The following is a 25,552-nucleotide window of genomic DNA, read 5'->3' on the forward strand; positions in this document are numbered from 1 at the left end:
TATGAGATGTGCGGCCCTTGTGCCACAAAGTTTAAGCCAACGATTTTCCAGAATTTTTACTGCCTGAATGAGACACCATCTCAAAAAGTAACAGAATTTAGACACAAAAGCTCGTGTATAACCTCAAAACAGCTATTCAAAGTACAACTAATACTGGGCTCCTATGCCTTCTGCACCCATCTTCCTTTTTCTCCATGCAACAAAATAGTTGGGTCACGCACTATTTACATCTACATGTTTCCAACTACGATACTATGAATCTGGCACCTGCAGAAGAGGACTTACCAGTGCCGACCAAATGAAAAACATGGGAAATAACTGAGTTTATGCTTTAAAAACATTTTTTTTAAAACTTTAAATACGTTATAATCATAACAAAGTAGAAAAAGAGAATAATTGTGCATAAGAAAGACTAGCATAATGAGACTATAGGTGATCTTTTTCCTAGACATAATGAACTTTTGTAACTTTCACTTTTACAAAGAAAAACGTTTAGACCTTTAAGAAACACCAGGATTTTACTTTTACTGGAGTTTTTTACTTTAAATAATACATCTCTTAGAAATTTCCCTTATTTGTATGGAAAGTAATAAATATGTTTTCCTTCAAAATAAGTTGAAAAACTTTTAACTATATTCTGAAACCTGAAATGACTGATAATATGCCTGGTCCTATTGGGAGAAAGGGAAAAAAAAAGACAAGAAAACATACTAATTCTTATCTAATTATTTTGCTTGCTTACTTACCTCACAAAAAGACTTAGCAAAAATTTAATTACATTTATAATTATTTAGTGAACAAAATTATTTATTTTAATTTGTAAGTTTATTTTCAGTCATCCACAACACAAAGTCTGTGAGATTTCATGAGTTTTTCTTCCCAATCCACTAACATAAAAAGGTGTCTTGCCTCTACAACTCACTGCAGGTCACTGAAAACAAACTAGTTAATCTGACTTCTGTCATTGGTGAAATGAGAATGAGATTAAATTAGATAATTTAGGAAGCAAGGATAACAAATGTCAAACTAACAGGAAATAACTTCAAATTTGTTTTGGATATCACTATCAAAGAAATCCAGTGGAGAAAATAAAGTTACACATTTATCAAGTATTTTAAAATAGTCTAGGATACAAAATCATCATGGACCAAGACCCTTTATCTTCCTAATTCCTTAAATTATTTTCTACTGTAACCCTTAAATCAATACACTCTACTGTAACAGACACTGTTAATTTCCTTTTCCAAGATCAACAAGAAAATGTGCGGCCTACTATTACTTTTCCCAAATTCTCGTATTTCTATCTGTCCATTCTAAATCATAGTTAACACATTAAATAGAACCACTTCAAAATAGCTAAGAAATTCCACTCATGATTGTGTATTCCATTCTGATTCCAAGTTTATAAAAGCAAATACACAAATGCAGTCACAAGATTTAAAAAAAAAAAAAACCATAAAGGAATTGTACATCACCTAAGCTAACATGATATAAATCAAGTGTACATCAATAAAAATTAATTACAATTTAATAAATAAATAAACTATACACGAACAAGTAACTTTTTAATCCTAAAAGAAGGATACAGTTCGTTTCAATGTATAAGACAAATATAAATAGTCGACCAGTGCCTCCCTCCTTCCTGCCTAAAATGCCCACTCCTCCCACCGAGGAGGGAGCGCTAGGGGCTGCTTTCCTGACCGCCAAACCCTCCCCCAAGAAGCCCCGCCAGTTCCCAGCTCGCCCACCTCCCCTGGTCCCCAATCGCGCTGCACCACTCGGGAGACTTCTGCAGCCAGCCCGGCCCGCCGCCCGCCCGCGACCCCCGCGCTGCCCCGGGATTCCAGGCGCCTTCTACCCCAACCCCGCCGCTGCGGCGCCCTCCTGCCCGCGCCTCGCGCAGCCAGCCGGGTCCTAGCACCCGGTATAATTGACTCCTCCCGCCTCCCAGCCGCAGCCCACGCCCCGTGCACGCAGCCCAGGCTCCCAGCGCCTTCCATCCATTCCCAGGAGTGGTCGGCCTACCTGCCCGCGCTGGGCAGGGAGAGGGGGTGCAGTTTGCTGCCACCCCCATCCCCTCGTGCTGCCTAGCCTGAGCGGGGAGCGCAGCCCCTGGGCGGCCGGCGCCCCCTCCCAGGTTTCCTCGGGTCCCCAAGCTAGCGGGGCCAAGAGAAAAGAATCACCTCTCCGCGAAGCCCCGTTCGCTGCTCGCTCCCGCACCCGTGGGAGCCTCGGGTGCCGGGGCCCCGCGCAAGGCTGCCCCGGGGTCCCCGCCCCCCACCCAGCCGCCCTCGCGGAGCCCCAGCTGTCCTTCTCGCCGCGCAGCCCTCGCCCCACCCCCAACCCCCAAAGGCTCCCGCGACCCGCGCTGGGTCCCCTCGCGGCTTTGGCTCAGCGGCTCGCACCTTCCTCAGCGTAGACATCCTCGGGCACTCCAGTTCAGCAGGTGCCTGGGGACATGGCCCGACCGCACCTCAGTCAGCCAGCCCAGGGATCCTCGCCGCCGCCGCCGCTCTGACCCACTGGGGCTCTTTGCACCACTGGGCTTATCGACTGGCGCCTGCGCACTGGGCGCCCGGAGAGGCACCGCCCACGGAGCACAGTGGGGGAGGCCGCGGGAGACATCTGCAGAGGGGCGGGGCTCGCGCCTGCGGGAGCGCCAGGCCTCGCATCCGTTACCCCCGCAGGCACGTTCACCCTGGCCGCTTGGCAGGCACGACTGGGGAGCGCGCGCACCTCACGGCCCACCAACTATTGCGTGGGGAACGGCGAGTAAGGCGGGTAAAGCGGGGGTCTCCGGGCGCCGGAGGATGCCACTGCGTGCCCGCCGCCCCCGTGCGCGGTGCCTCCCGGGGCGCCCAGTGCGCCGGCGCCAGCCGTAAGGCCCCACGGTGCAAGGTGTGTGTGTCTATGGAGGTGTGTGTATATAGAGTTGTGTGTCTTCACCAGGTGTGTTTCGTTCGAGTTGCACAAAGCAGCGTTCTAATTTGCAACAGCACGGGATTTTTTTTCCTCCTTTATCTTAAAATAAGTGTCTGAAATTTGAAAAAGTCATCTGAAAATTGTGACATCATTTTGCAGAACGTCGATCCCCCATGTAGACTATCGATTGCCTCATTCTGTTCGCCATCTCTAAAGTGGAGCTGGTCTAAGGAGTGTCCTCTATGCTGGCCGCAACCCCATATAAATAAACCAGTTTAACGCCATTTTCCGTCCTCAAAAATAAAGCGTGTCCCTGCTCAGTGAACCCGAGAGCAGCAACTGTATGAAACCATGTTTATCGCCGGCATCGCTTAAGCGCCCTGTAGACTGGGCCCACAGAGGGCTCCAGCAGAAGCAAGGAATTGTCTGATTAAGGCGCTGGCCAAGGAAGGCCAGGTGGATAGCAGTGCCAGCGGCCGCGCAGTCTCCAGGCGGGTGGAAAGCCAGGCCCCAGGACTGGGTGGGGGTGGGGCGGGCGGACTGTAAGTGGGGCTGAGTGCTCACGCCAGGGGGTCCCTGCGAAGCTGACTCCTTCAAGAAACAGGGCGCCCAGATGGCAGAACTCTTAATTATTTCACTCAAAGGAGTGATTATGTTCCACTGAAGTAACACTGCTTATGTAACTTATTTTCACACGAGATGAACGGTGGGGATTGAGAAATCGGTTTCCCTTTACTATTACCATTGAGTCTTCCATGAGACAGGGGTCACGGGTGGACATGGCTCACCCTCCATGGGCATGGCCACGCCTGCTGTGTAACTGATGCTCGGCATCTGGGACCGGGATGTTGGACTCAGCGCCCTCTGCCAGCCTCCATCTCAGAGCGTTTGGTCCTGCCTGGCATCCTCTGCGGGTCCTTGCTTTGCCTGCCAGTGATCTGTGTCCCCACTAGAGAGGAATCCCCTCATTGGAAGGGGCCTTGTCAGGTTTTTCCACCATTGAAAAGTTGACATCTCTGAGATTGCCTGACACACAGTAGGTGCTCTGTAAATCTTAGCTGAATAAAGGAATGCGTCATCTTATTTGTGAGATAAACCTCCCTGGTGGGCAGTATTACCTCCATTTTATAGATGAGAAAACTGAGTTTCAAAGAAGGAAATGTGCTCAAGGTCCCACCCATCCTCTTTTATCTTCTGTGTTTAAAGTTAATACTGTCAATTACCCATGCCCTAAAGTGATCAAATCCAATTGAATTCTTTACTCCGACCGTGCCCTTTCTTGTGAACACACATTCAAGGTTAAACGATTTTATGAAAATAAAATCTTGGATACTCCCATAGAGTAAACCCTTCATTTAACAGATGTAAAGAAATACTAGTGCTGTTAGGTTCCCTTCTGTTCTGTCATCACTCAGGCCAGGAACTGGTCCTTTCTCCATGACTGAATTGAGTTCAAAATCTGCAAGATCAGAATCTCAGAAATTTAGGATAGACGCACAAGGCCTTCCCAAAAACACAGCAAGTCTTCTTTTACTTCCTTTATTTTGACTACTATAATTTTTTTAGGGAAAAAAGGAAGGTAGACTGTCCCTCTAAAGTGATTTTTTTTAAATCATGTTTTAGGTTTAAAACAAACTAAAAGCGCTCTGATAAAGCACTGCTGAGCCAGGAGTGTTCACTGCCCACCTAAGCTCACACGCACACGGGCGCTCAGGTGAGTATGCACACACGCCCAATTCGTTCTTAGATGTATCTTTTCTGCTAAAAAATTTTATGTTACGCATTTATTACGTTTCCTAAGAATCTTACAAATCTTAATGTTGAATAGCTTAATACTTGTGAAGTTTTCACCAAAGCTACTAACTTGTTGTCATATCCTTCCTGTCAATGTCACCGGCTATTCTTGAGTGATGACACACTCTTCTCACTCCCAAATACAATTGTTTATAGGAAAAAGTGGCTTTTGGAAGGAGGCAAGTTCAAAACCACAAAGGATCCTTGCAGGTGACCACTTGAGTGAGGGGTCAGGTGGGGCCAAGGGCAGGGTCTCATCTCCCAGGGAAGCTGCTTGCACGCCTGAACGGCACTTCATCTGCTGCGCTCAGTCCGATCCCCATCCTACACGCTGATTAAAACCACGAAAACAACACTTCACGGCCCACGAGCAAGTATCCCTCGCAGTCTGTGCAGAATCACAGTCCAGTAAACAGGCGCACCTCTGGCTAGGATGCCGGCCTCCAGAAAGTCACAGGAGCCCAATTCGGGGCCAAGAGTGGGATGGCCCAGCCCTCCCGCAGGTCGCTCGGCCCCAGGACAAGACGTCCAAAGGCCCGCGGAGGCAGGCAGATTCCAGGACAAGGCGTTCATTCCGAAATGCCTGTTCCCACCCAGGCGGTGCCCTGCATTGAAAGGGGCCCCGCCAGCGCTGCCCTCTGGAAGTTTCTGCCCCTGGGTCAACAGGGACTCTGGTCTTCAACAAAGAAGATCGGACAAACCAATTCATGAGGAGGTGTTGGTTACTGATAAGTACTTAATGCGGGAGTCTTCTTAGGAGTTTTGCGTCGTCATAATAGGAGCCATCCCTTAACTGAAGGCAATGAATTTCTAATGGTGGTCGCTCCAGGGTGTTAAAAATGAAATTTCAGGGTGTTGCTTCGAGGATTGAAACCCTAATCCAAAAGGCATTTCAAGTGCTTCCTCTGTATCCATTCAACTGGATCTCAAAAACACATGAACATCTTACAAAAGATACTGTTCACTTTTCACCCTCATAAACAGTAAATTGGACCCCTGTTTTATGCTGTGACTTCTGATTCTGGGGTCCCTACTTCCCCCCACTCTGTCTTGCCGCTCTTGGAAGCAGACTTTGCAGACCAGCGAGGAAGCGGGGCGTAGCAGGGAGTTAGCGAGGCTCCCCATCTGCGTTTTTACCAGGCTGGATGCAGTCGGCAAAGGTCCACCTTTTAAAGAACCAGCATCTTCCAACACTTTTGTTTTATTGTTTTCATGGCCAGTCATTCGTGAGGATTTCTTTGTGATGAAACAGGTTCTGATTGATTTTTCTGTTGAGGGCCGTTCTCTGCTACTGTGGTCATGTGTGGCATGTGTACTTACATGTGTGTGCACAGGGGTGTGTGGCGTGTCCTGTGTGGGAAGGACACACTAAGGACAATGACCTCAGTGGTATATGCCCCTCCTCAGATTTTAGTCTTTGTCACGGTCCCCCCTGTCCCCACTGTGGTCCCCCAGCACAGAGGGTGGGACAGGCCTGCTTTGCCCTGTGTTTTTAGAGTCACTGCTTATAGTACTCCAAGGCCAACACCAATTCCAGCCAAGACCCCATTTTCCATTCATGACATGGGGACCCAAACACCCACTTGGGGTGCAATTACACGGATTCAGAAGAGAGGACGTGGCTGAAGGTGGTCGGAGGGTATGAACGCCCAGTTATAAGGTGAGTCAGCTCCGGGGACATACTCGCGGCTCGGTGACCACAGTTAACAACGTGCTACTGTGTTTCTGAAATCTGCTGAGAGCCGATCCTAAACATTTTCATCACAAGAAAAACAAATACATAACGATGTGAATGGCCGGATGTCCACTACACCACCTTGTGGTGACCATTTCGCAGTACACATTTGTATCAAGTCACCATGTTGTGCCCCTTAAACTTATACAATGTTATATGGCAGTTTTATCTCAATAAAACTGAAAAAAAAAATTTTAAAACTAAAACGAGGCAGAGGATGAAAACCGCCCACAGCCTTTGGCTGCAATCCCCAGGCCTCTGCCCCCCCGGGACCCGCATCACCAGGTTAGAGCAACTTCCACAACTGACAGCCAGGCCCAGGGCTGCTGTGTGTCTGCCTGGGGACCCTGAGGACAGGATGCCCAGGCTGGGAGCCGTCGCAGGTCGCACTGTAGCCTTGAGGTCTGCAAGCCCCACAGACGAGCTCTGAGGGAGTTTCTGGGAAAAGCCAAAAGTAATTTTGCTCATGAGAAGTCCTAAATTACCGCTGATAGTGCAGTTAACTTCCCAGAGATCTGTGCATACGGAATGGAGATCCAACAGCTTTCTAATGAAAGAAGTGAGAACCCTCCACCCAAGGCTCAAGGTTCCAAGCCTGGCTTCACCACCCCCATGCTTCGCCAGGTGGCCCCTGGGGGGCCCCTGGTGCTGATCACCTTGGACTCATCCTCAACCTCAGTGCACCTGGGGTCCCCAGACCGTTAGCACTGTGTCATTATTAATGCACTTTAAGAGGTTGTCTGATTGCAAAGAAGAGAGAATCAGAGCAGAGAGGGGAGGCAGAGATGAGAATAAGGTTGTTATTGGTTAAAACAGTAGGAGTCTTGAGGGGAGGCTTGTGGGGACACGGAGACAGGAGCCCCCGGCCTGGGGGTGCCATCCTGGTCCTCTCTCCTTGGGCACCACGTGCTGTGCTTGGCCAGCAAGTGATTCTGTTCCTGTATTTCAGGACCAGCCTCCGACCAGGCCAGTGGGATCCTAAGCCCCAGTCGGTCTGCGAGGCGCTCGATCCGTTTGTCTGTTTCTCCATCCAGCTGCCTCGTTGCTCCACTAACTTTCTCACCAGGGCTCCGCTGTTCAGCGACATTGGGCCCAGCGAGGCGGAGCCACATCTGGAGAAGCTCATCTGTCCTGACTGGGCTCCAGTGACACCCGCGGGGCCGCGATCCTGGTTTGCCCACTCACGTCCCTCCTCGCCGCCTTCCCCAAGACAAGTCTAGATGATCTGTGCCAATTTCATGAGGCACGGAGCCCGTTCTACGTGGCTGTGTTCCTACCGAGCTGCCTGCACAGCTCACGCACCCGTGTCTGTCAAAACCCATGTCCCTCCCTCGCGCGGGCTCCGATGGTGTGATGGGCACGCAGGTCTCAGCCACGGGGTGTTGGGACGCATGGTGCGGTTTTCTACAGGAGCATCTCAGGACCACGCTGCAGTCACCCACAGTGCTCCGAACCACCACGTGGGCCACAAGGACCCCTGGACACCAGAGACTCTCAGAAGTCAGTGTGGGAGAAGACGACGGGAAAGGGGTCAAGAGAAGATCTAGTTCATATGTCTGTGCTCAGTTCCCATCTGAGCCGCACATCCTCCGAGTGCCCCGGGCAGATGCTTCAGTGCCAAGTTTCTTCCGTGAATACTTACGGTTGACCCTTGAACCACACGGGTTTGAACTGCGTGGGTCCACTTAGACATGGGTTCTTCTTCATAGATTCACATACGTGCTGTAAATGTATTTTCTCTTCCTTCTGGTTTGCTTAATACCATTTGCTTTTCTCTAGCTTACTTGACTGGGAGGATACAGTGTATAACACATATACAAAAGATGTGTTAACAGACTGTTTATGTTATCAGTGAGGCTCTGGTCAACAGTGGACCATTAGTGGTCACGTTTCTGGGGAGTCAAACGGTAAACATGAATTTGCAGTTACGTGGGGGTCAGTGCCCCAATCCCTGCCTTACTCCAGGGTCAACTGTACGTCAAGGGAGAGAGAATGAGAAATAGGGTTCTTCACTGTTTAAGAAAGAAGAGGCATTCTAGATCACTCCTCCAGATGTCCTGAGCCTTCACAACAAAAGTCAGCACCACTTCTGATCGTTTACAGATCACATCAGGTAATTTGTGTGTCAACAATTCTCCCCAAATCATAGCTATTGGTTTTTAATTACCACGATGTCTGAAGCTTGGTTTCTTTCCTAATTTTGTGACCAAATATTCTGCAGGGAGTCATCTTTGAAACCAAGAAATATGCCTCGAACTCCATAAACAGGTACACTTGAAAATGCAGTGTCTACCTCATGAAATACTCTCATAAGGCATTCATAACACAAAAGAAATTCTCATTTTACTATGTATCAGAAATGACAGGCTGAGGGTGACCTCCCCGTTAGTAATTCATTTTGTTCTTAGTTAAGTTTTGCCCTTGAGGCAAAGGGAGATAAAAATAAAGAAAATGGTGCTAGTTAAATGTTTGGATCTTTAAACGTACATAACTGTAGTGGGTGACCCGAAACTTCTGCAGTGAGTTTAGTGACACATTGTCATTCATCATCTTTATCTAAAATGTGCTTTTATCTATATGTGTCCTTAAACATTAATATTTAAGACCTGCATTTTCTCCATTTTTCAGATAGGCCTTTCTACTCAAACTGTTGTCCTGGGGTCATGAGCATCCATCCACCTTGGGGGTCAGTTAGACGAGCAGAATCTCAGGTCCCACCCCAGACCTTCTGAACCAGAAGAAGATCTTGGCAACCAGCGTCCACTCTCAGCTGAGAGGCCCTAGCTTCCACCACAGTTCTGTCTTCCAGCCGTAAAGAAAGTGGGCATCCTACCTGCTCTGCACCTGGGATGTTTCCTCATCAGCATCTTCAGGAGGAACAGCAGCAAGCATCGTCTTGAGACCCACCATCTCCTTTCCCAATTGTCTTGCCAATTAAGTGACTTCTTGGCCACAGTCGTCTACAAGGAGCAGCCACCTTCTCATCTCAGCCAATCGCTTGTATCGTCCCCAATTCCGTAAATTATTAAAGCCACGTCTTCCAGCTCCCTGATCTCTTCCCGTTACTCGCTGAAATGTACATCTCTCTTCTTTCTGCCAAACCAGTTTCGCCATGTTCTTTGGGGCAGAGAAGACAGAAAGGAAAGATACTGGGAAGAGGTCAATGTGCCAGTGATTAATGAGCTTTCATTTAAATTCCATGTGAAGTAAAGAGTTGACTGGATGAAAATGACGTCTTTTGGAACCAGCGAGAGCAAACTGGAGAAGACTTCCCAGTGCCCTTCCCCTCATCAGCTGGGACCTCAGTGTCTGCAGGCCAGCCTCCGACATCACATCTTACATACTAATGCACATGGATACTCCTTGTAAGTGTGTCTGGGCTCTGTGTGTGTGTTGTGCGTGTGCTTCCATATTCACTTTGTTTTTGCCTACAAGTGTATGCCATTAAACGTTGAACCCACTTGTTGAGAGCAAGTGGTCATCTTACTATAAGCTTCCTCCTGTGACGGGGCTGGTACTTCATAGTGTGTTTCAAGCATTTTTATTCTTACATAGAATGCGGATGGCCTGTTCGCATCAAAAATTCTTGTGGAATATATGTATGTACAATGAAAAATGATGCTCTACACCAGAGAGTGACACAGTATTGTACACTGACTATACTTCAGTTTAAAAAAAAGCCCTCTTGTGCATCCATTCAAGAAAACCCAATTAACCGACTGAAATATCATACTCAAATTACAGTGGAATTATGTGTCCCCTCTGCTTAAAACCATTGAAACTTGTGGCACATCACATCAATGAAGGATACTTCATTTCCAAACGGCGCACGTGCACCAAGCGTGAGTACTAATGACTAATGACGGCCTTTCAGAAGCCGTCAGTGCTAATGGTTTCATGACCTGGGAAAACTTGACATGTGCTCTGTTTATATGGGAAGCTGAGACCACATCGATGGTATAATATTTCTGCTCATATACACAATGCCTTCTGTGGTGTTCCATCTAATCTCAAAAACAAAGATAGCTTTTTGCATGGTCGTCATGCAGAGATGAGGTGGGAAAGCACTTGATCTTAGCCAGAGGCCGAGAAGCGATGAGGTGGGAAATCAGATAGCATCACGCTCCACTATCACAGGACAAGAAGGGCACTTAGGCCGATCAGTAAGTAATGATTCATAACATTGGAGCTGTGATGACCAGAGATTAGGGGACAGCACACTGCGGTGACTAGGAGAAGGTGATCTTCCTCGTTCTCTCCTCTGCCACGTCTGTCTTTACCCCACACTGGTCCACTTTGCCGTTTTGTGCCGCAATCTGGCATAAACAAATTCGCCCAGAACGAGGTCTGTAGAGGCACATTTCTCAAGCCTCCTGGAGCCACAGTTTCCTCCCATCTAGAGCATCTGTCACGGTTGTCCTGAGATGACACAGTCCCTGGATGGATCTGGAGCATCCCTCACGGTCGTCCTGAGATGACGCAGCCCCCAGATGGAAATAGGTCTCTTCACCGTAGCCTCTTTGCATCCTGTCCTGGTGCAAAGGGAGGGCACTTCTGTCTTGCAGTCAATTTCTCTCTCTTAACATTCAACACAGGGCTGTATGTTTCCTTGGCAAATCCTGTTAGTACCTTAGATGAGTACTATTGATACGTACTTAAAATATAAGTTCATATCTGTTCTATCGATACTAACTGGTTAACCATGAATGGAAAAAGAAAGAGTAGTAAGAAAAAAAGAGAATGTGGAAGCTGCTTAAAAACCAACATTAGGTCTAAATGTTCTTATTTCCTTCCTAATGTTTTATATGAAAATGTTTACAATATAGTGATTCTTCTTTCCAAACCACTGCCTCCATCCTCTCGAGATCGAAATTGCTTTCAATTTCCAATGATCAAATGGTGTATTTACCTTAAACTAACTTCTTCAAAAGACAGACACTTGATATGGTGAAGAGTCCCTCCAGTATGACTGAAAAAAAAAAGTATCTAAAAGTTATAAATGCTAAAGCAGGGAGAGATCCTTCCTGCCTCACATCCTATACTCAAAACAAACAAATTTTGCAGCCTCTTGAAGGGAGGGAGAGCGTCCACTTCAAATGTCCAAATAAAGTTTAGCACTGAAAGCTTTAATTGAATTTGAAGGCTTCCCAGTTCTAGTCCTCTTTCAAGTGAGCTTTTAAAGAAATGTGGTGGAAGAAACTCTGGAATAAGCAAGTGGTCGGCCCACACCATCAAGCCACCCAGCCCTCCGCCAGTCCCAAGGACACTGCCACCTGTGTGAAGTGCTGGGTGACTGGTCCCAGGGACGCTGCCACCTGTGTGGTGCTGGGTGACTGGTCCCAGGGACGCTGCCACCTGTGTGGTGCTGGGTGACTGGTCCCAGGGACGCTGCCACCTGTGTGAAGTGCTGGGTGACTGGTCCCAGGGACGCTGCCACCTGTGTGGTGCTGGGTGACTGGTCCCAAGGACGCTGCCACCTGTGTGGTGCTGGGTGACTGGTCCCAGGGACGCTGCCACCTGTGTGAAGTGCTGGGTGACTGGTCCCAAGGACGCTGCCACCTGTGTGGTGCTGGGTGACTGGTCCCAAGGACGCTGCCACCTGTGTGGTGCTGGGTGACTGGTCCCAGGGACGCTGCCACCTGTGTGAAGTGCTGGGTGACTGGTCCCAGGGACGCTGCCACCTGTGTGAAGTGCTGGGTGATGGCTTGGAGCCTTAAGTCCAGTCGTGGAGGGGAAGCCATGTGCTGACTTCAAAAGAAGTTTTATCACCAAATCACCAGATGAGGTTACAGGAAACCCTCTTGATTTTCACTCAGCAAAGCTTGCATTGCTCTCTTCCCCACGCCCTCCATCCGCGTATGTTCTAGGATTAAGAACTGACACCACGTTGAAGAGAACTTGACAGTCAGGTGGGGATGAGGGGCTTCGGTGTGTGAGCGTGTCTGTCCGCCGCAGAAATACTCAGGGTTCCCTTACTCTCCCACGTGCATGGGAGTGAGCAGGCGCTGGAAGGCTGCCGCCCTCCCTGACTGTGCCCCGGATCTGCCGCTGCACCTTCACCCACCGGGGTCCTGGCGTGCCCCCAGGGTTCATTCTGCCCAGGAGAAGGGGGCACGGAGGCAAGCTGAGTTCTCAAACAAGACTTAGAAGCAGTCCACACTGAGGATGTTTGCACAGGGTTTCTCGATTGCATAGGAAACAAATCCACATTTAATCTGCGCAGCCCTGCCCCCCAGATCTGGGGCCATTGTGAAAGAAAGGAGAAATTTCACCGACCTGTGAAAGGGGTAAACCGGAATTTCTAAGTCAGGTGGGATGCAGACAACAGCTTCAATGTCCAGGTGAGGGCACCTCTAACGCGCTGCATCAGAATGTGTCTCTGCCCTGGACTGCACGGCCGGGTCACAGCGCTGACCAGTCCCCGGGGGAGGGAGGGACCGTCCACAGGGAGCGCATGTGTTTCAGAGGGAGCCCATCTCCGGCAGCTGCTTCCCCGCACCGGCAGCCTGGAAGATAAGGATGTAGGAGCCATGGCCCCTTGCCCCCGTGAGACATGCCGGGTACAGGTGAGTTTACAGAAAGAAGCCGAAAAGGCACCCGCTGTCCTGGCAGTTTGATGCCACCGGCTTACCCCCAATATCCCGGCGGCGGCTGAGCCAGAGGCGACCAGCCTAGAGGGACTGTGACAAGGTCTGTGCGTAAAGAGCACTTGGCATCTTGTCATTGAGGCAGGCTCTTCAGCATCTCTTCCCAAATCACACTTAGGGTCTGCAGGAGGGCGTAGGTCATCTCAGGTTTCCGAAAGGGAGTCAGGGTTTATAAAACATTAGAAAAGACTTGGCTGCATTTTTCTCTTTTTTTTTTTTAATTTTTTTTACTACATCTCTCTCTTCAAATTATCTTGGAACCAAGTCCAGCTCCTTGCTGTTGTCTTTTAAATTGTGACATCCATCAACCTACCATAGTGAAACACAAAAAATTAAGTTGTACGTGTAACAGCCTCCTGCACAGATATGTATACACAGGTTCATGCATGTTAGAGGATGCCTGTCCGGTTACTGGCCACGTGGTAAAGCACAGCCCGCCTGAAGGTCCTGCCTCTTCCCTCTACGGAGCGGACAGGGCACCCAGGGGAGTGCCAGGTAGCTGTCCCATTAGCAGGAGCAGGGGTCTCCTCCAGGAGTCTTGGCACGGCCGTCCCTCGGCCTCTGCCATCTGGATTGCCCTGCAGCCAGCTGGGTGTGTCAGCCGCACAGTTTCAACACTGGTATCTGATGGGAGGGACGTGGTGAGCAGGTGTCTTCCCCACACAGATGACACTGAGGTCCCATCCCGGGCAGGTGCCAGCCAGCCACACTTCAGTGTCCTGACTGCCCACGGCCGCATCCAGACCCTGCAGACACACAGAGGGCGAGTCTGTGCTGGCGCCATGGAGGGGGTGCCTGCCCCAAACGTGCCCGTGTTCAGAGCATAACCTCCCAAGCATGAGACAGTCACTTTCACACTTGTCCATCCCACAGCCCCTCTAGTCCCCCTGCAGACGGAGCTGGTGCTTGGTTCTCTCTCCAGCAGGTGCCGTGTCCTGGACACAGCGCTGGCCTCTTCCCTGCGACCTCTCCTGGAACCAGCTCACACTGCCCAGGGCTTCGGTGGGTGCCCTTCCGTGGAGATTCAGAGATGGGAGAGGGGGAAGTATTCACGAGCCCATCCGGGTCCTGGTGCGGAAGTCAGAGCCCTGACGTGGCAGCAGCCCAGCCCCGACGGACACCGGGCGGCTCTGAGGAGCCTTCAGAGAAGACTGAAGTCAGTGGCCCAATGAGCCATCCTTCAGAAGGGGACGCTGTTTCCTGTGAACTGAGGTGTGACTTCCTCTCGTCCTAACACCCCTCCCCACATGGTGGAATGCTTGAAGCAAAAATAAATTGAAGTCACGACATTGTATATCAACTATATTTCAATACAAAACAAAAATTTTAAAAAATCCATACATTGAAAAAAATGAAAAAAATTATTTATAAACTTGCAGTCTTGTCTTGATTCCCTTTGGGGAGGGAAGGGTCTGGGACGCAGCCAAAGGAGGTGTCGCCTCTGTCTCGGGCACAGAGACGGCGTGCGGCCACATGTGATGAGAAGGCACAGCCTGGCCTGTAGCGTGTGTGGGCTTCACCCCTGGTCCCATTCTGCAGCTCAGTGACTGGGGCCTCCTCCGGCCACACTTTGCACTGAGGACCAGCAGTCTCAACATCCGTGCCAAGTGCAGCCCAGCCTGTGTGCAGACCAGTGAACGTGCTCAATTCTCGGTTAACGGCAGATGAGTGGTTGATGGTATTACAAGAAACAGAGGGACTGACAGCAGGGAGGACAGGTCAAGTCTTGGACCAGAAGACCTGAGGTTGGCTGTGACATCAATTGTGCATCAGTGAGCTCTTAGCAAGTTGTGCTGCAGAACAAAAACCCCCAGTGCAGTGGTTCGGAACAATGCACTTGGCTGTGGGTTGGCTGAGCTCTGTGGCTCTGCTGTGCATCCTGGGTGCAGGTGGGAGTTACTCCAGCCCAGTTAACCACTGCTCTAGCCTATCTCTGCAGAGTTCCCCTCTCTGCACTTTTCCCGTAAGTGCCATCATGGGACGTGTGGTCGTCTGTGACTGGCCTCTTCCGCTCAGCATGTGCTCATCCAGGTTGAAGCCCGTGTCATTCTGCATCCCTCTTCGTGGCGGCCAGTATCCCACTGTGTGGACACGCCCCCTTTGTCTACCCACTCACCTGTCGGTGGACTCTGGGGAGTTCCATTTTGGGGGACATGCTGCCAGTCTCTCAGGTATGTACGAACAAATATTGCCCCCCAAGGAAACCGAAACGTACTTCCACTGTGCTCCAACTACCATAAGGTCAGATCTCCTTGGATTTTGACAACAATATAACACAGTGGTCCAATATTTAAACAGGTAACTGTTTTTTAATTCAAATTTTCTTCTCAAATAACCACTTTCTCAAAAAGAAGCAGATAACCTTGTGTAGAGGGGAGGAAAGCAAACACAGGGGATAAAGGCAGGGAAACTATTGACTGTAAAGAACAACAAAATCTTTCCCCAGGGCCCCTCCCACCGCACGTCCAGGCTCCGGGGAAGCCAGGCTACTGACACGCCTGACAGCAGAGGAGCCACGTGGAAAAGCTGCTCCAATTACTGGCTGCGCTTGTAAGTGGAAGCAGAAAGTACCAAGCCGTTTGCTCCATGGCTAGACAGGGAGTGTATAATGCATAGCGCTGCGCAGGTTCTGTCATAGCCTCAGCGCTAAATAAAACGGCCACTGCTCACGAGGACTCCGTCAGAGGCCCGCGGCGGGGTGGGGCGTAAGTAAGGTTCGTGGTTCTCTCATTTTATTATGAGAATTAATAGACTCACTCGCTGACCTTTGCTGCACGATACTGAATCTACTTAACTGGTGGGCACCTGTGATGTAGGAGCCCATGCCGGGCAATTATACAGACATACTTGAAGTCATTTAAACATCAGTTTTTATTCTTGTATTTTTATAGGGACAGCCATGAGAGAAATACTGTCATTTTCTATCATAAGAGATTTGGAAAAGACAAATTCAAAACATGAGCTACTCAAGCTGCGTCAGGAGCAATCTCCTCTGCGTGGCATTATACCTTCATTGTGTGCATTGCCAAAGGGAAAGACACTTTTTTCCTGAAAGGCCATCATTTAGACCTTAGATTATTCCTAAGCTTTTTAAATCCAGGAGGCAATGAGAGGAAACCAAGGGCTTAGTGAATTTTTCACTCTGGAAAACAAATAAGGAGAAGCTCTTCTGCTGGTCTGGGCGGCAGGACACCCACCAGCTTGGCTGTGTTTTGGAGCAATGTGTATTGAACGCTGTTAGGTGAGCCGTGTTTCTTAAAGGGTTTGCTTCCAAATAGAAGCTTTGGAGGGTGGGGTGTGTTTACACCTGCCAGGTGCACACTTGGTGTCTACAGTGGTGTTGGTGCTGCAGCCCCGGGAGCCAGCTGCCTACGTGCCACCGTCAGGGGCTGGGGTCCCGGGAGGAAGGTGCTGGGCGTCACACGTGATCTGCCCTTTCATGAAGTGGCCGCATGAGGACCCCCATCACCAGGTGTGCACTGATGGCAGACGTGCTATTGTCGGTAGTGGGGGCAGTGAGGTCAACCAGTTTAGCGTCCGGATCCTCTCATCCGGGCTCTGAGCACCTGGAGGACAAGGACGCCACCAGTGACACAGTCACCTGCCGGGGCTGCCAATCCCACCTTCCGCTGACCGGGACACCTCAGCCCTGAGGGTCTGCGTCTTTTCCCACTGTGTTTCCGATGCCCACAATTGCCAAAACCTCGTCTACACCCATGGTGCACCCCTGAGGCTGAGCCCTGTTATCTCTGCTGCGAGTTGTCCTGGTCTCTGTGTATCTGCCGCATTTACCCATGGCCGCAGGAGCCCCTCCGGCCCCAGTGGTCAAGTGAACACAAAGCAATCGAAACCCTGTGGACTTCCACCCGACTGGGGCTTCCGGGGGTGGGGACTGCTTGCCCTGGTCCCCCTCGCAGACCCAGAGCCTTGAAGAGAACATAGAGCAAGAACGCAATAGATGTATCTCAACATCCAGGATCCCGGGGAGGGGCCGCCAGGAAGAGAGACGTCCAGGAACCCAGGGCCACCTAGCGCGCACATAGCCATATAGGGTGGGGAGTCTCCCACTCATTGTCCCAGGGGTCCCCAGTCCTGCAGCCCCCCCACCTCCCACCTGGCAGGTATTAGGGTCCCGGGTCTGCTCCCCTGGTGGCTGGGCGGGGCCACAAGGGATTCTGCCTGGGGTCCGGGGACACAGCCAGTCCTGGGTGCGAGCAGGACCTGGGGGGAAGGAAGGCACTTCCCTGCGTGTGTGGCAAAGGCCACCTTTGAGATACGGCTGCTCCCCTAGCCTGGATCCCCACAGCGAGCAGAGCCTGGTGTATGGGAAAAGCAAGACCCACCTTTGTTCGTCCTTCTAAGGCCCGGGTGTCCGGATTATTTGCTCCCCCTGCAGAGCCCTGCCCGCGCTGACGGCAGGCTAGACCCCGGCCTGGCCCTGTCCCCAGCTGACCCTCACCCCGCTCTCTCTGTGCCTGGGGTCTGCACTGACGGTGATGTCACAAAACCCTGTGTGGCCACACCCCAGGGCGGCCAGATCATCCCCTGACTGCCTCCCTCAGCCCAGCGGCCCCAGGTAGCCAGGGACGTCCCTCCTGCGGCTCTCTACATGGGGAGGAACTCCTTTCCTTCACTCCGCTTAATGCAGTTCAATAGCCAAGGCTCTACTTTAAAAACCGACTCTACTAACCCTGTGGAACCAAAGGAAAGAAACCACAAGGTTCACGATGCAGGAAGGTGAAGCCTTGTCCGTCCCGTATGCTGAATCCTTAGATGATTCTGGACCCGAAGACCATCCTGCGCTGTCTGCACCTGCACCTTGTGGGCTTTCAGCCTCCAGCTTCATAACAACTTTCCTAATTTCTACTCATTCATTCAAAATACCATTGTTGGGAGCGTGTATTTAGATGAGAAATAAGACAAAGAGGGTTGTCACTTAGTGGGCAGGAGGACCCTTCTGAGAGCTAAAGTGGGAGCTCGGAAAAGGGAACAGAGACGTAGCGGACGCTGCCATGTGGGGAGCAGGGGACCCTGGGCAGCAGACACCTGGTCACCACACCTGCCCCTCGGGGTCCTCGCCGCCGGGCCCCCTGTGCGCTCTGCACCTCCAGCCCCAGCAGAAGGATGCTTTCCCGCAAAGGAGAGCGCCAGCACGAGACTGTGGACTGGAGAGGAACGCACGTGCCTCTGTCTCTCCCTCCGGATGTGGCTCCCAGCCGGCATGCTCCTGCACCTGCCTCCCTCTCTTACCTCCGCTCTGCCCACCCCAAGTCTACCCCCTCCGGGCCTGGGAAGCTGCCAGTTTCTGTGGGGACTCTCTCTCCTTTACACCTTCGGTGCTTGACTTAGAAGGCTTCTGGCGCTGCTCTAAGAGTTAGCCCTGCTCTGAGTGATCATGAGTAAGAGGGTGTGAAGAGAGGGGTTTGACAGACAGACTATCACGCAAAGTGAGACACTGGGAAAGAGAAATGGAGAGTTTCACAAAACTACAGGAGTCGGCCTCGTGGCTGGAGAACGCGCTGCCCTCTTTGAGTGTATAATTCAGGTTTCTGGTGGAGTTGGGAAGGGAAGATTTGGCATGAAGACTTTCTGGGGGGAGAGGGCGGTAATAAATGTGTTTGAGGAGAGGCTGAAATCCATGAGGGAGACACCAGCCCCTCCCCACCAGAGGGTGGGAGACCGTCCCAGGACAGTCCAGCTTCAGCAATTTTCCTGACACCTGGGTTTTTTCCCACCAGCCTAAGGGGTCGGAAGGGGAGCTTGGGAGGGGTGGTAATGCCCCGAGGAGGCAGACCCAGCCCCCTCCCCGGCCAGCACAGCGGGACGTGGGGGGGTGGGGGTGCTCAGTAGCAGGGACAGCTTTAGCTGTTGGGTCAGGAAGGTGTTTGTGACACATACTCTAGGACATCATATTCCCTCAAAATTCACCAAAAACCCACGGGAGCACTAGTTTTCTTCTAGCAATTGGGGGAGAACATCCCCGCTGCACTTTGAAAACACAGTGTGAGACTAAACTGAGCCGTATTTCGGTGCTCCCCACCTGGTCACCTCATTCAAAGGGCAGGGTCCACCAGAGGGCCTAATGGATCCAGGCGTGCTCTGCCAGCATCTAGAACATTCTAAGTCCTAAACAAAGGCCTGCTGATTTTAAATGTTCAGATGAAAGCAATTTCCACTACCAACCCCTTCCCCCCGCCGGCAATATTTGCAGACCTGGGCATTTTTTTAAAGTGATGGGGCAAACCTCTAGCACAGTGAGGGCAGAGATATGGATTGTAACTCAATTATTAGCTTACTTTTGAAGTGTTGGAATTCACAGCTTTGTGCAGAGGAGTAAGTAGCCCGAATGTTAGAGACACTTCTCAGGGAGAGGTTTTTCTATTAAAATGGAGCTACTCCTTGCGATGGATAAGGGCAGTGCTGTCTGAACACGTCCTGCCGCACACAAGGGTGCAAATCAACACTCGGACAGGCTCAACATTTGTTTATCTTTGTTCATGGTCCCTGCTTCTTTTTATAAAGTCTCGTAAATTTACTTTCCCTCAGGTGTTCTGACACTCTTCCTACTCAAATTAGTAACTTCTGCTGTGTTATTAATTTACTTAGAAAATGGAATAGTACTAAGACTCAGGCCTTTACTATAAACATTATTATGCTAATAAGACTCAGTAAGCATTTGGGTTGTTAGAATCTGTCAGGTCCTCCCCTCCAGATTGTGGTGCCAGGAAACACCCCCACAGCGCACTTGGAGCAGCTGGTTCCAGACACACCCTATTCCGGGGACATCACTGCCCTCCACTCGGATGGAGGGGGAGTCCCAGCCCCATGCAGGGCCAAACACATGAGGCTGAAATCCTTCCCACCCAGTTCCCTTGTGACTCAGTAAGGAAGGCTGGACAGGTGGGTGCTGAGAGCCGCCACCACCTTGCGCAGGTGAGGGGAGGCCTGGCGCCCACTTCTGCCTGGGTTCCCCACGTTCACATTCAGGCTGAGGGCCCTCTGGGCTGAGTGAGTGTCACTGGGCCGTCTGCTCATCTGGGGCCTGGGTTAAGGAGGTTCCTTCCCTTCTCCTGCCCTGCGGTGGGTCTCCTCACCAACTGGGCACTTTTGAAACATGAAGGCTTGGCCGCTGTGTTTCATTCAGCAGGAAGTGGTCAGAGTAGTTGAAATCCTTTTCTCTCCCAGTCTGTGCATTTAGGCTCCAACCCAGCCTCTGTCCCTGAAAGCTCAGCACGTAACCGTAGCTCTGAATGGAGCACCTTCTGCTGTTCAGGGGTCCAGCTGGGAACTGTAGGAGATGCGGATTTTATCACAGGGGAGGAAAGCCCCCCGAGTGGTGAAACCCCTGGGTGCAGCTCCTCTGACCTGCTTGCAGTTCTCTCATTCCCCTCCCTCCACCCCCACGCACAGGCTCACGTTTCAAAAGTGCCCAGTCGGAGGGTGCCGAGGACAGAAATGGGGTCTCCAGCGTTCCAGTTCTTGGTGCCCTGTGGATCTGAAACCTTCTGAATTCAGACACTTACACAACTATTGCTCCTGAGCAGAGTCCCCAGTAAATAGTTTCCTCTCATCTCAAAGTATCACCCACACAGTAGATGGAAATTGAAGAGGCCTGTTGCCTGGGGCACAGCCATGGAACTGACCAAGCACAGCAGACAAGACCTCAGCTGAAGCCCAGCTCCCTCCTGCTTTTTGCTCTCATTGTCTTTGCCTCACATGTCATGTTCCACAAAAGAAGAGCATTTGGTAAGCACAGACCAGACCACTGGAGCCCTGTGGGTGCACAGAGCTGACTGTATTGACCACACTTTGGTGTAATTGATGGAAATAGCGTGCCTCACCTTCAAAACTGAAGATGCTCGTTGCAGGTTGGTAAATACTTAAAATGTCATTTTTTAAAAAAGCACTTTTGCAAGTCAAGTTTCTAGACTTTGAATTGATGACTTAAAAACTTCAGAGAAAAACATAAATGGAGAAAATGCAATTTTACATGCTATAAACTACTTAAAAAAATTAAGAGACTAACAGATTCTAAGACTTTTTGTCAAGGGATAATATATTTTTTTAACACATATAAAGTTTCTTTATAAACTGTCTGCCTTTCCAAAGAAGAGTATGTATTCAGAGGGTGTACAATTTGAATGTAGATTATTTTAACATGAAAAGTGATTACATGAAGAAAACTACTGAAAGCCTCAGGAAAAGTGACATTTAAACAACATGAGCCATTTGGAGTGGATTCTAGCATTTGTGGCTTTTCCTACAGAGCAAAGCAAAATATATTTTTGTATTTGCCAGCATGCACCCAAGTAAAAGTGTGTGTGCCAAAGTCTCCATTCCAGAGCACCCCCAGTGGGGCAGTTTTCACTGATGTTGGTGATGGATCAAGTTTACCTTAGTCTTCACACACTGGAGAGCTATCAATTCCAGCCCATCACGACGTGGGTGATTAGGAGGTAGCACATCCCAACCGTGCAGGAGACGACCATCATTGGGAAGCCCAACCTGAAACACAAAGAAAAGTGAATTCTGGTGTCTGGTGTCTGGAAAGTACTGTGAGACCTAGATTATCTTATGATGTTATTGCAAACGAATGCAGCCTTAGGAGATTTCTGTTTCCACCAAGGTAATTACCTCTTATTTCTAGAAATCAAAAAGTTGGGCTCAGCCTAGATGATCTGAATGCATGCCTTCATTAGATGGCCCCCATTGTGTGCCATTTTATTTGAGACTTGCTTTTAGCTTGCACATTTTTTTTTAAGCTCATCTTTTTTCTTAACATGTCCAATTTTTATTTATTTACTTGGGAGAGGTAATTTATTTATTTTATTTATTTATATACAGATACATATTTTTAGTGGAAGTACTGGGGATTGAACCCAGGACGTCGTGCATGCTAAGCACTCACTCTACCACTTAAGCTATACCCTCCCCCCAAATTTGTAATTTAGAGCCTCGATTTGTTCATTAGAGGGTTGGTTTTGATGATAACACTTACTCACAACTGCCAATGTCATGTAACTGAGCCATGATTTAAATTTCTGATGTTCTGTGCCTGCATCATCTTTTTTTTTCCAGTGAAGTTGGATGTTTTTATTTCTGTTACCTTTGTATTGCCAACACTTAGTATGGCACCTAGCATAGACCGTATTAATTTTGTTGAATAATACACAGTTCCATAGATTTTTTCATACATATTATTATAATCAAAAATATTTTAAATAAATGAGTCAAACTATCTGTGTGATAATCTTGTGATCAGTGTTGAACTTAACTAATCAAATAGAACAACTTGGTTTTTAGAGAAATTCTTTTTTTTTCTTTTCTTCTAAGAATCTACATGAGTGATATCATATGGTATTTTTCTTTCTCTTTCTGACTTACTTCACTTAGAATGATCTCCAGGTCCATTCATGTTGCTGACTAAGTTTTATTTATTTATTTTTTGTTATTGACATATAGTCAGTTTACAATGCTGTGTCAGTTTCTGGTGTACAGCCCAATGCTTCAGTCATACATGAATACACATATATTCATTTTCATATTCTTTTTCACCGTCAGCTACTACAAGTATTGTCCTTGTAAGAGAGCTGATTTAACCCCAGAAATGTCACATTTCCATAGACCCTTGAAATTCCTCATGCTGAAAGCTAGGGGTAGCTTGAGAGATAGGATTGAAAAATAATCACTTGTCTAAAGAAGGGAAGAGGGGAGAACAGGATTTTCTTCCGTATTCTGTGAGGTGCAAGGTGTACGTGTAGGCATGCCCCAAAACAAAAGTAAGTCACTAGAAGATGAAAGTTTCCCTCATTATACGTGTCCCACAATGTACCTGTATTTCCACAAATTCCCATCCTGACTAAGAAATCCCAATAGGTCCTCACTTGGAGTTTGGAATCCATGTTTTGAAGCCATCGCTTAACGCTGCACTGTCACTGGGGGAGGTCCCTTGTAACGGTTACAATTTTTGTTCCAAAAGGCTTCAAAATTCAGTGGCAGGAGTCTAGTGTGTGCTAATAATAATAAAGATTATGACATTCTTCCTTTCCCTGTGGGGATGTGGGGAGTAGTCTCACAGAAAATAATGTCTGCAATTTATCCTAATTATTGAATTCTGGAAAAATAAAATCCAGGGACAGTATTGGGTCAGTGCTCAGCGTCAAAGCCATCACAAAACCTTCCTTCCGCTGTGACAGATTGTACAGAGTGAGCCAGTGTCGGGTAAGATGCGGAGTACGTCAGCCCGGGCGCTGGGGCACCTGGCCGTATTTCAGAAGCAAGTCTGCCTTGCCAAGGGATGGATCCCATGAAGAGTAGACCTTGCTTTGAGGGAACCCTAGCCCAGAGGAAGTTCCTTGTGGGACGGCCCTGCCAGGCTCCTGTCAACTGATAAAATGCACAACCTAAAAGTTGAGAGCTATTTGGTGGACGTCCTGGGGACTCAAGCCCTGGACACCGCCTCTCGGATAGTTCTAAGAGACTGTTCCACCCAGGCAAGGGAGAAGGCAGGGTACGTAGGAGTTTTTTCTAACAAAGACCAGGTAGTCAGAACATCAAAAGACAACCGCTAAAGAAAACCAGCCATCTCCAGTTAAGAAATTTAGCCCTTTTCTAAGTATGGGAAGGTGCAAAGGTCTGGGCTCACTGAAATCACTCCTTTGATGTGCACCTAGCTATCTAGGGCCAGCGTCTTATACTTCCACATGCTGAGTTCCCTCCAGGGGCACAACCAGGGGTGTCTGCAGAGGCCAGGCTGCCTGCTTGTCTGCATCCTGAGTTCCCTCTGCTGTCAGGGGAGGGGTGGCAGTCATGTCTGATGACTTGACGGCCACAGCATCCTTTGTTTACTGCCACAGCTGTCAATATTTTTCATTGACACTCCCAAGTGAGAGCTGCTGGTGTCTCAGGGATGGCACCAACCCAGAGACGGGGCCTCGTCTAGGGACTGGTGCATTTAGACTCTCAGAAACACAACTGTTCACTGAGTGTCTAGACACCGTGAAGGTCCTCACACAGCGACCTCGTCAACTGCTCACACCACCTTCTGAGATTGGTGTCATCATACCCACTGCATAGATGAGGTATGGAGAAGGAAGCGGATTTGCTCAGGTCACTTGGCAACATTTGTTATGGTGCAAAAATCTAAATTCCATCCGTCTAGCTCTATAGACTGCATACTCTTAATCACTACTGAGCCTCTGCAGGTACAGGTAAACCGCACAATGCAGATACGCCCTCAGAAGTAACTTACTGAACGTCTGCTGTTCACTAAGGACTACGTAGATGTTATTTATCATTTTCTAAACACAATAAGGCAGATCATTTTACCTCTATTTTATAGAAGAAGAAACTGAAGCTTGGCTATATTAAGGAATTTGACAAAGTTTGCCACTGCTAAGAGGCAGAGATGATTTTCTGGCTTCAAAACCCACATGCATTTTCCCATGAGATAGGGACCACAGGATGCCGGTTCAGGCCTCTGCTCCTGTCCAGCTGCACGACCTTGGGAAAATATTAAACATCTGCCTGACCCAACTTCTTCATCTATAAAATGGTAAGTAGGTACAACAGTATCTACTTACTAAGGTTATTATGAGGATTGCATGAGTTTACTCCCTTAGACCTTGAGTTTAATCTCTCCAACCAGTGTGTGCTCATATAATGAGCCCTCAGCAGATGTCAGCCACAGGCCGCTGCTCCTCAAAGTGGGGCGCCTACCCGGAGTGCACGCTGACTGGATTAGAAAGTGCACAAAATCAAAGGATAAAGCACGGAGTGCCTGTAACTGAAAAGAACAAATCTGACTCCATATTAGATCAGCTCCTTTGGCTTTAACCCTGTGCCCTGTTTACTAGGCTCCGACTTGCTCGCTGTGCACCTTTTGTAAAACAATGTTGCCTTTAGCCAGAAATATACAGGACAGCCTGTTCCCAAGGCTCTGAGCTTTAAGGATATTAACACTTCCTCACTTATATAAAGCTGACAAGTTGCAGAATAGAAAATAACATTTGTCTTGTTAGAGATTTCACAGGGGCACCATGACCTGACCCACATGGACAGCTGCAAGAACAAAAGAATTCCTACACCAAGAAATCTGCAACAACCGAGCACACTCCCTCCCCTTTTTAGGAGCCTGAATTCTGACTTGAGTAAGATGGTTCTCCAAGACATTAGTCTGCTATCCTCTCAGTCTGCCGATTTTCCAAATAGTCACTATTCTTTGCCCCAACACCTCATCTTCTGATTTATTGGCCTGTTGTGCTGTGAGCAGAATGAGTTTGGACTCCATAACATGCCTACACACACACACACAGGTTTCTTAGAGAAGAGAATATAGTTGCTTTACAAACAAACTATATGTCAGGCTTTTGGCTCTGAAGCAGTATGGAGCTGCACTTCCTCCTGTCCCTCTGATCACAGCTTACACGCCTGGGCATTACATATAAAACACATA

The 25,552-nt window shown here is 49.1% G+C and overlaps 2 protein-coding genes across 2 annotated transcripts in view; both read right to left on the reverse strand.

Annotated features, from left to right (window-relative positions):
* The window catches only part of LOC105102688 (ankyrin repeat domain-containing protein 26-like), a 130,689-nt gene extending 128,136 nt beyond the window's left edge, over nucleotides 1-2,553 (reverse strand). The window contains exon 1 of the mRNA XM_064484639.1: nucleotides 2,406-2,553. The gene's annotated coding sequence lies outside the window, so the exon portion shown is untranslated. The remainder of the gene's footprint in view (nucleotides 1-2,405) is intronic.
* Nucleotides 2,554-21,149: 18,596 nt separating this feature from the next.
* The window catches only part of OCA2 (OCA2 melanosomal transmembrane protein), a 176,413-nt gene continuing 172,010 nt past the window's right edge, over nucleotides 21,150-25,552 (reverse strand). The window contains exon 24 of the mRNA XM_031451151.2: nucleotides 21,150-21,603. Coding sequence (XP_031307011.2) covers nucleotides 21,519-21,603 — 85 coding nt within the window. The 3' untranslated portion in view covers nucleotides 21,150-21,518. The remainder of the gene's footprint in view (nucleotides 21,604-25,552) is intronic.

Source organism: Camelus dromedarius, chromosome 4 (assembly GCF_036321535.1).
Source record: "Camelus dromedarius isolate mCamDro1 chromosome 4, mCamDro1.pat, whole genome shotgun sequence".
Taxonomy (NCBI): Eukaryota; Metazoa; Chordata; class Mammalia; order Artiodactyla; family Camelidae; genus Camelus; species Camelus dromedarius.